This window comes from Erigeron canadensis, chromosome 7, assembly GCF_010389155.1.
Source record: "Erigeron canadensis isolate Cc75 chromosome 7, C_canadensis_v1, whole genome shotgun sequence".
NCBI lineage: Eukaryota > Viridiplantae > Streptophyta > Magnoliopsida > Asterales > Asteraceae > Erigeron > Erigeron canadensis.
Window position 1 is genome coordinate 23353177 of NC_057767.1, and position 14192 is coordinate 23367368.

General features: G+C 33.6%; 2 protein-coding genes across 3 annotated transcripts; one reads left to right on the forward strand and one right to left on the reverse strand.

Moving 5' to 3' along the window:
* Positions 1-1838: 1838 nt before the first annotated feature.
* Positions 1839-8759, forward strand: LOC122608539 (protein FAM91A1-like). Of its 2 annotated transcripts, XM_043781642.1 has the most exons (11): positions 1839-1980; positions 3278-3395; positions 3940-4036; positions 4381-4487; positions 5198-5320; positions 5389-5542; positions 5789-5849; positions 5960-6321; positions 6685-7010; positions 7059-8176; positions 8483-8759. In XM_043781642.1, the coding sequence occupies exons 1-11, from the start codon at positions 1853-1855 to the stop codon at positions 8724-8726; spliced, it is 2838 nt and encodes a 945-aa protein (XP_043637577.1). In that variant the 5' UTR covers positions 1839-1852; the 3' UTR covers positions 8727-8759. The 2 variants fall into 2 exon arrangements, with proteins under 2 accessions (XP_043637577.1, XP_043637575.1); XM_043781640.1 differs by having other exon boundaries at positions 6685-8176.
* A 1800-nt stretch (positions 8760-10559) lies between these two features.
* LOC122609116 (probable aspartic proteinase GIP2) lies at positions 10560-11717 on the reverse strand. Its single transcript, XM_043782177.1, has one exon. It carries the CDS (start codon positions 11715-11717, stop codon positions 10560-10562), a length of 1158 nt encoding a protein of 385 aa, XP_043638112.1.
* Between the last annotated feature and the right edge of the window lie 2475 nt (positions 11718-14192).

A 14192-nucleotide genomic window follows, 5' to 3' on the forward strand; every position in this document is an offset into this window, starting at 1 on the left:
ATAACTAACTCGAATAATGTTTATGTAATGTATCGAACTACTCATTTTGGACTATAGTATGTAACAAGTGACATGTTGTAAAGGTTACCGGTTACCACTTTCACATCCAAACAAAAATCCTAAGCCGGTGGATTACTACTCCTTGCCTTTGCTTTGTTGAACAATGATACCAAGAAGTACCGTATATTATGCACACCAAATCTAAAAAGTAACAAACTCAAACAACAAATCTGATCCTTCATATCCTTTTCAAATTGTTGTTTGTTGTTAATGTTGATGTTGATGATGAATGATGGTTGATAATCTGGAAACAATGATTATCAAAGATTGGTTTGTGTACAAATTGATTAGTGTGGTTACTTTGTTAGCAACAATCATATTGTGATTTTGTATTTACTTAATTATATATTTAGCCTTTTCACCACCACCACCACGCCGAAGTTTTATGTTCTTGCCGAAATCTGTTGGTGTCGTCGGAATCTGCTGATCTCCACAAGCACAACCGGTTACTTTTCGATGGTTAACGGTAACATACATACTATAGACCAAAATAAGTAGTTCGATACATTACATAAACGTTTTTCGAGTTAGTTGCATAACATATACATTTGGGTATAGTTAGTTACACTCTTAGGTAATAATCCCAAGTTAAAAACCTTATTTACTTTATAATATAAATAAATATATAGATATATAGTGAGTCTTTATAACTTTGATTGCTAGAACTTTTACCAAATTACAAAGTGAGTCCAATATTTATTTGATCGGTAAGACTAAAAAGTAATACATCTCGAATAATATTATACTCTATGGATTCAGTGGACCCGTAGCTCGGTTATCTCTATTTATGGTTAAAATAAGTGTCGAGAAAGTGTGATATTTTTGTCTAGAAAGGAGTCTTGGATCGTATTCCAACATTATCGGCTCTCAATGCATGGAATTGTATTTATGGGGAGAATGTGTTCTGTACTTCTGTTTGTGCTAGGAATGGAAGGAAACAACACAACATCTATTGTGCAGTAATCTGACAACACATTTGTTTAAAATAAAATAAATAAATAATCTGGCAATACATTTGGGTTTGGTGCAAGGTTACTCCTTTTCACTTTTTCTCAATGGACTTGTTGAAATACATGATAATGTGGAAGTGGAAAGGAAAACAATGAAGGTGTAAAAGGGACCATAATTGTTACATCTTGGTGCATTTGGAAACAAAAGAATCTCGAATGTGAAGGTAAACATATGAGCAATTATACAAAGTTTTAGTCATGATTTATCTTTGGTATAAAAATAGAACTAAGGAGTCAATTTGTTTGAAAGATTTGGTCAAATTTGAATTTTGATGTGAAGCGTTGTTTGTAAATTTTGACCCCCCCACAACTTATGTGGGTCGGGCAACATGAATTATTCATTTATTTGTTAACTCTAAAGAAAAAATGAAAAAAAAAAAAAAAACTCTATCATTATTCTTATTTTATATTTGGTAATGCTCCCCACGTAGAAACAAGTTTCAAAATTGGAAAAATTAAGGTGGGTCATCTCCGACATTGAATTGCTTGCGTCATAATTTAACGACCAGAAATGAAATGATCATATGACATTAACCCCCTACAAAACACAAACACCCATAGATACATTTGATATATTCATTAATTCCAAAGATCAATCTCCAATATATATAATATCGTCATAAAACCCTATATATATGCATTGATCCATCCAAATTCCAGGTTAATATTCATAATGCATTTCTTTCATCAAATGATTTATGGTAGAATTTATCATAACTTCATAGCTAATGCATTGTTATATATATGGTTGTAGGATTTAGTGGTCGTGGTCGTACGTTAGTATGCAGCAGGTACAATCGACGATTGAGGAACAACTAATCTTGAGAGCTATTAAAGAAGAATGTTCGTGGGAGAGTCTCCCTAAACGTCTTCAAGCGAGTTTGAATTCTAAAGATGAATGGCATAGAAGGTGAGTTTAGTTATTCTACTTAATCTTATAACTTTTACAAAATTGACATTGTATCCTATGTAACAATTAAACTATATTTTTCTCATGTAAAGAAATTTTAATATGCCATTAAGTAATTGTCTAAACAGCAATATATATAGTATATTGAAATGATGAGATAGCATACCAGCCATTGCAATCCGTAATATGTCCATTTTACTTTCTAGAGAAGGTCCTTTACATACATAGGTAACCCAATAAAATGTTGATACACTAGTTAAAATGAATAGTTCAATACTACATTAATGATTTGGTAAAAGTTTGTTACAATTTTGTGCAATCAACCTTTTTTGCTTTAAATTTGTAGTGATACTTGTTTTTCTTGGCTTAGTATATTGATTATTGATTAGATTAATGGAATAGGTTGTGAAAAGTTAGAGTAATGAGGTTATATCTTCACTAACAACAACAATGATAACAATCCCCAATAAAGTGGGATATCTATGAGTTACATGATATAGTCAGAAATAAGGTTGATGATTAGTGAAGTTGACTTTCAAGTTGCACTGACTAAGGGAATCTCCCAATGGAAAAACCTTTCACATTCGTAAACTTTTGCCCTTTCCTCCACCTCCAATGTCGAAGGTTCTATGTATTGCACAAATGGATTTTGTGTTCACCCGATTACATAGTTTACTGAAATGTTTCGTAGTATTGTCTAGAATCCCCAATTATTAGTTTCTAGTGATTACTAATGAGCAATAATGGAAGTTCTGATTCAACTTATAGCAATCAATACCTATAAACAAATGCTATTACTTATATTTTTAACCAATGTCATTAAATTATATGAAATCTCGAAACATATCTATGAAAATGTATATTCTTTTCTTGGACGCGAAAGAGGGCTATTCAATTCATGGTACATTTGGAAGCGAAGTTTAGATATTGTCATTTGGTTTAAGGCATTCCAACTTTGGGATTGCCTAGTTTGATTTATGAACAATAAAGTCACGTCTTGTATGCTGCTATACCAAACTGTTGGGATTTACGCAGCAAAGTCCACTTCTTTACACAAAATGTCAAACCCTAGAAGAAATCATCCTCTGCCTAACATAGGATATGATTAATGTCTTTATCCCAGTTTGTATTACATAGAAAGTACTTTTCATGATACCCCATCTATCGTATGTAATAATAAAAGTATCTAAAAATGATGCAATACGGAAAATTATAAGAGTCTGAATTGAATCGTATTCTTAGGTGTTTAGAATCTATACATATTATCTCTATTCCTTACGTATGTATTCTCGTGCAGGATAATTGCCCATTGTATAAAGAGAAGGCTCCTATGGCGCACATCTTTTGTGCGTAAAGTATGCAGAGAAAGTGAATATTACGATGATATGATGCGTTATCTTCGAAAGAATTTGGCGGTAAGTATTTGATACCTATCAAGCAAGTCAGAAGTACTATTTACCAAAGTCACAAAAAAGAGGGGTCATCTTTATCTGTTATAATTTTTTTATTTTAGTAGACATTTAATTCTCTTTTTATAGTTACTGTGAGGAATATTATAGGTTTTTTTTTTTTTTTTTTTTTTTTTTTTTTCTGTTTTAACTTATAATAATAAATCCGATTCTTTTCATTATAAAGCGAGCTTCTTGGTTTTTCTACGCCGGTTTTCCTGATATTCTTCTTTCCTCTTTGTGGTTATGTAGCTGCTATCATTAATCCTAGACTTTAATTAGTGCTTTGATGTGCACAGATGTGCCTTCTTAGAAGTTAGAATAATAACGATTAAATATGCACACTAGAGAGCCCCTGTCTGCTATTTAACATCATAATGGCTGGAGACACACTCATTCACACTGTCTATAGTCTTAAACCCATAACCTTATAGCTGACAGATGCTTACTTATGTTTTTCTTACGTTCCCTGACCGGAGCACGAGATTAACTATGTTTTCTTTTCTTGCAGTTGTTTCCTTATCATCTTGCCGAGTATGTCTGCCGTGTAATGAGAGTTTCTCCATTCAGATACTATTGTGATATGATATTTGAAGTCATGAAAAATGGTAGTAATTGGTCACTTTAAGTTATAGACTTATGCTTTTTTTGTACTTGAAAAGTGAAACTACTACTCTCTACGTTAGTGGCATTAGTTTTTTGCTAATATAAATCATGAACTACCTTATTATGCTACTTTATGAAGAAAACTCTGACAAAAATGTTGTTTCCCCAAAAATGAGTACACAGTAGTCCAAAAGCTAAATATTTGTGACACTTAATCTATAAGTACTTAAAGACTTTGAAATGAACACAATTTGCGTTCCCTTTGGTTTGTTGCATACAAGAACTTCTAATACATTCATATGAAGCATTATATTCCCAGGGAGACTGATGTTCATCTTGAATGCAGAACAGTCTTACGACCGCATCCCAAATTTTAGTGCCGCAGATGCCTTGCGACTTACAGGGATAGGCAGAAACGAATTTATTGACATCATGAACAAGTGTAGATCTAAGGTACAAAGCTATAAGATTTTCAGTACATGTGATTATCTATAGGTGTGTTTTTGTGTGTATCAGTTAGATGGTCAGGGCTCTTCAAAGTGTGATATTGATATAAGCAAAATATATATAAGAAAATGGTGCTTTCTTGTTGGAACCAGTAGGTGTCTTCTAGATGTTCCTCTTATATTCCTTAGCCTATCTTGATTTAACAATATGAGAGTACCTAAAGGTTTTTAGAACCTGCAGTTCCTCGGTTTACTTCAACGTCTGTCCTGCATCGTCTCTATTTCAGAGTAACAACAATTAAAACCTAGCAATTCCTGACCATCATCGTGAGAGGAACTATATGGAACCTCACCTCTGTTTTCTATTTGTGGGTGTCTTCCTTTATGCCATGCCTCTTTGTCCTAGACGTGCTTTACTACAAGAACGTCTGCGTGCATCACAATATTACTTTCATGTACTAGTCCTAAGAATGGTATTCTTCTAATAAGATATGAAGGAATGATATCTTCCTTTAGCACACTCCAGGATAGTTAGATCTTTGAAAGATGGTATTATACCTACTTGGAAAAATATGACAGATAATATGATTCATAGGAAGCATGAGCCCATATATAGTCTTGGTATAAAGGAGTACAGATATGTACGATTATCTAAACATAGTTGGAAGTATTTTTTATTCTTGTTTAATTATTCATAATGTTTTTCGAGCTATTTAGAAAATAATGTGGAAGCTGAACAAGTCCATAGCTAAAGAATTATTGCCTATGCAACCAGTGGACATCGCAATTGAACCTTGGTGGGGCGTTTGTCTTGTCAACTTTACGTTGGAGGAATTTAAGGTATAAGAGTGTTAGTATTGCTATGTGATTGTAATAGTTCTTTCTTATCATATGGAATCTGAATGCAGAAACTTTCAGAAGACGAAAGTTCAACAATTGACAAAATATGCAAGGAGGAAGGAAATGCATTCATGCTTTTTGATCCTGTTGTCATCAAGGGTCTTTATCGCCGGGGACTAATCTACCTTGATGTCTGTGTTTATGCCGAGGATCGATTCAAAGGTTACACTTAACTTTTAGCATCATGACATTTTGATATCCCAAAATGTTATGCTTATTAGGAGATAATGAAATTTCATTCTCAAATTATTCTATCTTTAAGCGCATTTGTGCTAAATCTCTCACCGACTCACACTTTTAAACTGTTATGTTCTATCAATCATGCAGTCTTTCATTCTTAGTCTGTTGTACTTATTACCTTTTTGCTCTATTACTGAAGCTGGAATATTGACATGTTAATTATTACAGTATGTAGGTTAGAAGGGTTTGTTTCAAACAGAGAACAGTCCTACGAAGATCCCATTGAGGAGTAAGCAGACCACTTCTTTTCTTTTCTTTTATTTTTTTACTTTCTCAGTTTTAAACTAATTTCTGCAAGCAACAAGTGAAGATCCTCATGTTGTGAACTTCAATATACAGGTTGCTTTATGCTGTTTTTGTGGTTTCAAGTGAAAATTCAACTGTTGCTGAATTGGCCACAACGTTACAGGTCCAACTTTCTCAACTGCAGGCTGCTGCATCTTTTGCTTGTCGGATAGGATGGGCAGTAAAACTAATTGACCCTGGATCTATTCTACAAGAACCTACTTCTCCTACCTCTTGTAAAAATTCAGTCGGTGAAGAAGAGGAAGGTTCTCGTGCCAGTGTTGGCTCTTTAAACATGTCTGTTGATGGCAGTGTTTTTCAGCAAGATGGGGCGGATAATTCTGGTTTTGCGCGTGTTGCATTTGTTGTTGATGCCAACATAACGTCATATCTCATGATGGGATCTGTTTCACCAGGTAAGGTTTTCTTCTTCCTTTTATCGTAATTTGATCTTTCTTACGATGGTCTTTGGTAAGAGGTAGCAGTTTTGGCCCAAAATCTTAAATAAATGGGTCGATTCAGGTTGATCTTTGTCATATAATTGTAGCCAAAAGGGGAATGGGTTGGATGTTATGGAACCTGCTGGACCTGACTAATCAACCATTTTTCCACCTCTAGATAGATTAGAGTTTACTAGTTATGACCATGAATGTTTGCTAGCTCTTTATCGATACTCTTAATACTTATTTATTTCATAATTAATTCAGTATACCTATCACTTGAATATCAAGTTACCGTACTGCTGTAAGTCATTTGCCGAGTATAAACATTTTTTGCAGGTTTAAAGTCTCATGCAGTAACATTATATGAAGCTGGGAAACTGGGTCATGCTAGCATTAAAGATCTCTGCAATGATCTTAGCTCTTTAGAAGGAGCAAAATTTGAGGGAGTGCTTCAGGAGTTCGCCAACCATGCATTTAGCCTCCGATCCGTTTTAGAGTGTTTAACATCTGGAGGAATTTCTTCTCACAAAGGGGATAAGCCTTCTTTAGATTCTTCAACCAATGAAGAAACCCCCTTTATCCCAGAAGATGAGTCACACAAAGAAGAATTTTCAGATGCGGCTACTAGTGAATCTGGGGTACCTGATGATTCTGATCCTGCTGTTCATGTGACTGAAGAAGCTTTTGATATTCATTCGGTATCTGTTGAGAATTCTGATGTTGAAAAAGTAACGAATAAAAAAAAAAGGAAATATAATGTGGATATCCTGCGTTGTGAAAGTTTGGCGACTCTTGCAGCAGCAACATTAGATAGGCTATTTCGTCGAGACTATGAAGTTGTAGTGTCAATGTTACCACTTCCTCATTCTTACGTACTTCCTGGGCCTAAGGGTCCGGTTCATTTTGGCCCACCCTCTTATTCCTCTATGACACCATGGATGAAGTTAGTATTGTATTCAGCTGTGCGTAGTGGACCACTATCAGTTGTCCTTATGAAAGGTCAATGTTTAAGATTACTTCCTGCACCATTGTCTGGTTGTGAGAGAGCCCTCGTGTGGTCGTGGGATGAATCTTCAGTTGACAAGTTTGATGGTCGTTTAGTCAAAGGGAATATACTATTACATTGTTTGAATTCACTTCTCAAACACACGGCCATATTAGTGCAACCCTTAAGCCAGGACGACTTTGATGACTCTGGGAAAATCAGTACCTTGGATGTCCCTTTGCCATTAAAGAACTATGATGGTTCATTTGCTGATATAGGGAATGAACTAGGACTTGATATGAATGAAAGCTCCAAATTGAATTCCTTGCTAAGTATTTTGGCAGATAGGATAGAGTTATGGACAGTTGGTTATATTCGGATGTTAAAGCTGTATAAAGAAAGTGACCCCAACAGTTTTGCACCCGATGATGGTGATAAATATGAATGGGTTCCACTAAGTGTGGAATTTGGGATTCCGCTTTTTAGCCCAAGTTTATGCAATAATATATGTAAAAGAGTGGTTTCCTCACAACTACTCCAGACAAACCTGTTTACTGAGCATCACGAGGCAATGCAAGAATTGCGGAAAAGGTTACAAAGGGTTTGTTCAGACTACCAAGCAACTGGTTCAACTGCAAGGATGCTTTACCAAAAAGATCAACCGAAAGGTGATCAACCAAAAGAAACAAATAAACTTCTTATGACTTATGCCAGTCAAAGATGGAATCCTTTAACGGACCCATCTTCTCCTATATCTGGGGTGAGTGATCATCAGAGACTAAAGCTTGCTAATAGGCAACGTTGTGGTACAGAAGTCCTAAGCTTTGATGGAAACATTTTAAGGTGTGCTTTTATTGCTCTGCTATTGGTTTGCATGTGGATGTGGTTGATACTATCTTATATGGAGTATATCGACTGTATGGCTTTCGTAATGTTTTTATAATCAATAATCCATTTGATTTAAAAAAGATATATTAGGATGTTTTACGTTCTAGGAATCACTTTGGGCGACTTCGATCTTCATTTTAGCTCTTTGACTATTTATTTACCGGTTTAACCCGTTAGAGATTAAACATAATTAAATTACCCCATTCACATGTAAATGGGTCAAAGTTTTTAATATCTAATAGCGTTGCATGCATACTGCAGATCCTATGCACTTTCTCCTGTCTATGAAACTGTCATGGGCATGTTTGAAGAGGTCTCAGACTCAAGCAGTAGTAAATCAGATGATATGGACAGTAGAGAATCAATCCTTCCCGGTGTCAATCTTCTATTCGATGGGTCTGAGTTGCGCCCATTTGACATAGGGGCTTGCCTTCAGGCTCGACAACCTGTAGCTTTGATTGTAGAAGCTTCACTTGCCTCTGCCGCATCTTCTGGCATCAAATAGGACGGCATATGCAAACTTGCATGCCAAAGTGTATATACACGAGTTTCTCTTTTTGCTGCCGATTTTTTAAGGTATGTATTAACATCTTTCTGTCACATTCAACTCTTGAAAACAATATCCATATCTTGTTTTGGAGCCTTGCATTGTGGATTTCATGGCTGAAGGTGCTTTTGGTAATTATTACTAGTACTATACAAGTCTATGTTTTGTAGGTATGGTTAAACTTCTGAATTAGATATGGAAATCTTGATTTTGTGTTAATAAGCTCTTTCCGACTTATGTATGTGAGTTTTTACAATAATAGACCAGCCTTCTTGCAAATTTGACTGATTTTGAAAGGAAAAAAAAAGAGGCAATCATTTATATTTCAAATTCTAGTACAGGGTATTTGTCATTGCAACTTATCATTCTTTTGGCATTTTATAAGAACTAAACAAAAAACTAAAGGTATCAATGTCTCATTGTTAGTATGGGTCGAAATGGGTTGGGTGGACCGTGGACCTTCAGAATGCACTTTTTCCACATTTCATTATTTTACAGATGATTAAAGGTTAATTGTCATTATCACAGTATAACATAAACAGTAATATCAAAATCTTTGACTGAAACACTTTACATGTTTGTATAGTACAAATAACTATTTGACCTGTTTGATATAAACAGCTCAAGTTGGCCTGTTCACAAGTAAATGGGCTGATATTGCTGACCCCAAAAAGTCAAACACGAGTCAATCACTGATTAAGTAAACGCTTCATTTCGCCTTGTAAACATATGCTAGTAGTCTTCAATTTCTTGCTGTTTGTTCAAACCACAATTTCTAGTCCAAAATTGGTGCTTCAATTATATCCTGGATTTATTTTTGCTACTTTCATTTAGGGCATACTTGTAGCTTCCAGGTTACAGTTACAAGTCAATGCAGGACCCATAGGTAACGAGATTATAAGCAAATGACCCGTTTGCCAACATTATGGGCAGTATATTCATCAGAAGAACACTAAAAGAACTTTTTGTTATAGTAATGAATTACAATATAGCAAATAGAGTAAGATTTTCATCATAGTCAATACATTTTTCTTCACATTTCGTATATATATGATACAAAATGTTGTGAATCCCAACAAAGTTATTTAATTTGTTGTTTCTCACATGGTGTAAGAAGAGTAGATTGTTATTCTTATACCAAACCTTCTTTAACTTCTACTACATGTTACTAATTGTGAAAATGGTTAGTTTGGATTATATATTTGTCCTCATAGTCAACATGAAAATGCATTCTGTGATATGGATGTGGAAATTGTGAAAATTGTTGATTATATGTTTGCCCTCAAAGTCAACACGAAAATACGTTATGTGATAGGATATTGGTTGTGTTAAACCTACGTTCGTTGTCAACGTTCGATTTGTTTTATTTCTAACTTGTGAGGCGTATTTTCACAACAAGAAGCAACATAAAAGCATAATATCAGATTATCGTACATCCGTCGTATACATATGGTATTTGTGCTTCATTTTTAAGATGCGTAGAAGGGATGAATATAAAAGATGATTAGCATATCATGGCTAAAGAACACCGAAAACACGTCATAGTATGTGGTAAAGATGAATCAATAAAAAGGATATATAGAGCAAAACATAATTATATCATAGGTTTTTAAAAAAAGAATAAACAAGACAGAATGCAAAGTGTAGTTAACATGGGTCATAATTCATATATGTAAGAGACATATTGATTAACATTGGCATAGACAACTTCATGTGCCTAATGATGGAAACAAGAACCCTACTAAGGTCGAAGGTAATTACAACTTAACAGTAAATAGTTATAGGCATACGTTACAACAACGATTCCTTCCTAGTCAAAACCGTTTCTCTAATGTTAGAACAGTCATTCCCTTCCATCAACAAAGAACTAAACCCCATCATACTAGTCCCTAAATTGAACTCCAAGATACGATTCTCTAATTGATACCCTCCTAAAACCACTAAACCATTCATCCCCAAACCACCATCCAAAATCCCCAAACACATGACCGAATCACTCACTTGCACCATCGAATTTCGCCTTTGTATCTTCCATTTCACAAACACACTCTGCAACACCAATTCAATATCCGGCACCATTTCCTGCGATTCAAAACAATACCCAAATGGCGCCACGGGTGCCACCCTAGTCATATTCATCAATTCAGCTGCCCTAAGATACCCTCGTGTAAAAACCTCAAAAATCGTACTTTTCATCATCGTGTACGGAACAACAGAGCTTATTTCCACACCTCCTATGACTTGTCCTAAAACCATTTTTCTACCGTTAATATTAACTGAATTTACATTCACAAAATATCCTCCATCAAAACCGGCTGTCTTTATCAATGGGGTGTAAGATAAGGATTTAGTGATTCTATTATTGCTAGCTCCCACTTGTATAAATCCATTACTTGATGACAAACAAACCACAAAACTTCTTGAAATATCAAAATTGTCAACAATCTGATTCTGGAATGCGATTTTGGATCTTCCAAAACCCAATATTCCTTGTGAACCGACCTCCAAACCATTTACTAAAGCATCCGAGGAACACGAAAACATAAATTTCCCAACAGAACCAAATCCATCAACAGAAACCATATCTTGAACCACCTCTCCAAAACCAGATTCATAGGTGATGGGGTTGGTTTGACGAATTTCACATATTGTGGTGGGACCAAAGAGAGACAGCTTATCAGATTTTTCGGGTTTTGAGATTAAGCAAGGGATTGACCCGTGATGAATTACGTTACGAGATGAGGATGTTTTGGGGCATTTGACCCAGATTGACTCACCGGAAAGATGAACCACAAGTTTGGCCGGAAGTTGGGGACTTCCGATGAGTAGTTGGGTGGTGTATTGGTGAGTTTGTGCATCTTTGTTGACTTTAAGAAGAAGATACCCATTACTGTTATTGATTTGGAATGTGATGGTGATGATAAAAAGAGGAAGAAAAAAGGAGGCCATAGTGGTTTAGACGCGGCGGATTGCAGTTGTTTATGAGATTTTGAGGAAATGAAATCACATGTACATGTGGGAATAATAATAACTCAAGGTGATTAACCGTTCATGTTTTCTGCATATATTAGTGTGTGGATAATATAGTATTGGCACGACTTGACTTGATTGACACACATGATAAGAGTCATCGATCTTATCTTCTTTTTCCCTTCTTTTTTTCCCTAGTGGTATTCACTATCTTAATCATGATCAAACACTTTTACTCTTTTGAGACGTGATATAAGGAATTTTTGTTTAAAGTTAAACTAGCTCATTAACCTAGGTTTAATTGGGTCTTTTATAAAATTTGTTCTTTAACAAAAATGAAATTAATTGCAGTGTTTGTATCATTGATTTAATGAAACTTGATAACCAACTAGATAGTTGACATCGTGCTACTCAACGGTTTGTTACGTTTAGTTTTTGTTACCAATAATTATATACTCCGTAGCACTTATCTTGAATACATTTAACGAATATAAATAAATAACCAACCATATATATACTAGTCTTAATACTCATTTGATATACGGATTGATTACAAATCGTAAGATTTGGTCGTTCAAATGTTAATGTAATTATGTAACATTGAAAAAAATTTTAGTTAGATTAATAAATTGATATATATGATTAAACTATTTATAATGTTTTCATTAATTAATTAAGTTAAACTCAAGTGTTGTGATTTCAAATAGTTATAAAAAGAAAAAAGTTGTCATCAATATTCATACGATGTGCACATAAAAAGTATGAAGAATATATCTAGCTCATATTAACATTCCATATCAAAAGATTAAAAGTTGCATTGACAAATATACTTGAAATAAAAATAAATACAGTTAAATAAAATATGATTTGAATGTTTAACATAAAAAAAGTAAATAAGAAAAAGGATACAACAAATGCATATATAAACAAAACGTAAGGTGAGTTTCACATTATTATTATAGCTATAGCGAAAAGTTATTTTAAGAACTTTAAAAAAGGCAAGAACCTTTTAAGATTAATCTTGGCCATTAAATATTATAATCAATGGCTATAATCATAAATGGCAGTTTTGTAATTAATTAGTGATGCAAATAATTATTTTAAACGAAGAAAGGGCAATTTAGTCTCATCGCTTGAAAGGGAAAAAAAATGGCGAGGCTACGATTTTAGTTTTTATATCATTTTTTTTATCTTCTTTTGCAAATAGCCATGCACCAAAAATAAACCCTAAAACTAATCTTTAATATTCATTGAGCAGCCCTATTCGCAAAATGAAATCTTCCTCCCCTGTAAAGATTGTGATCAAAAGTATTCAAATATTAAATCCTTTCAAAACCTATAAACAGTCGATTGTTCTTCCCATCACATGGAATGCATTTAATTAATTTATCCTAGCTTTCAAATATCATTTTCTTGAATTGTGGCTCAACCTAATTAGTCGGTCTAGCGGTTTTTAAATTTGTGGCTGTTATTAGGCCATCGTGAGTATATAGGGATTGAAATTATTTGCCTATTGGTATTGAAATTAATTAAGTCTTCTGGTTTCGGTAAAAATATAGGGTAATGTATCCAGTGTGGATTGATGGTTTTTGATTGTTGCAATTCGTTTGAGATGGTGCCTTTTATTTTAAAAATATATTATAACTTTTGATATGTATTTAATTATTATGTAGACGATGAATGCAAGGTGGTACAAATATCAAGAAAGCACCGGTTTTATACGATGATGATGAATTGAAGAGACGAAGTAACAAACTTACTATTTTACCAATGAGCATAGGTGATATTGTGAATAAAAAACTACATACCTGCACATATAATTCTTCTTGCACATATATGTTCGTACACATGTGCACACATGTACAATTACTATTTTACTATTTTACCAATGTTCGTACACTCTCTTTTGAATAGAGAGTGTCTAAATATAGACCAATATACTAATTATATACCTATACAATCATTATTTTAATTAAGTACCTCATTAAATATCTCTTTATTCATCATAATCATTAACTTTCAATTATAACATTTATTATTTTTTTTCTCATTCTTAATCATTACATAATTTATATATTCTTTTAATTTTATTTTATCTCAAAAAATATATTTAATCTTAATTAATTTTTTAAATAATGTATATATAGTTGTGTTAGTGATATTATTGATAAAAAAAACTTATGTTTTTTTTTATAAAAAGTCCAAAAATAACAAAAATAAAAGAGAAATATTTTAAAAACAATTGCAAATATAATGACATTAAAATATCTAATCAATTATATCGACAAAAATTCTTTCATGTTGACAAAGTTGATCATATAAATCTTAATGTTGTTTATACACATTTTTTTGAGAGAAAAGTTATGCGTGTTGCTCCTTTAGCTTTGTATTTACTATCAAGATCACATCTAAGTGCAACTTTATATATAAAACCGCTTGCACTTGCTTTAGATC

What these genes read in the sequence shown, in the direction of transcription:
- LOC122608539 (XM_043781640.1), top strand. Translation starts at nt 1,853, where the DNA reads ATGCAGCAGGTACAATCGACGATTGAGGAACAACTAATCTTGAGAGCT. An exon ending in ATCTTCGAAAGAATTTGGCG is followed by an intron (nt 3,396 to 3,939) that starts GTAAGTATTTGA and finishes CTTTTCTTGCAG; the next exon opens with TTGTTTCCTTATCATCTTGC. An exon ending in GATGGGATCTGTTTCACCAG is followed by an intron (nt 6,322 to 6,684) that starts GTAAGGTTTTCT and finishes CATTTTTTGCAG; the next exon opens with GTTTAAAGTCTCATGCAGTA.
- LOC122609116 (XM_043782177.1), bottom strand. Translation starts at nt 11,717, where the DNA reads ATGGCCTCCTTTTTTCTTCCTCTTTTTATCATCACCATCACATTCCAA.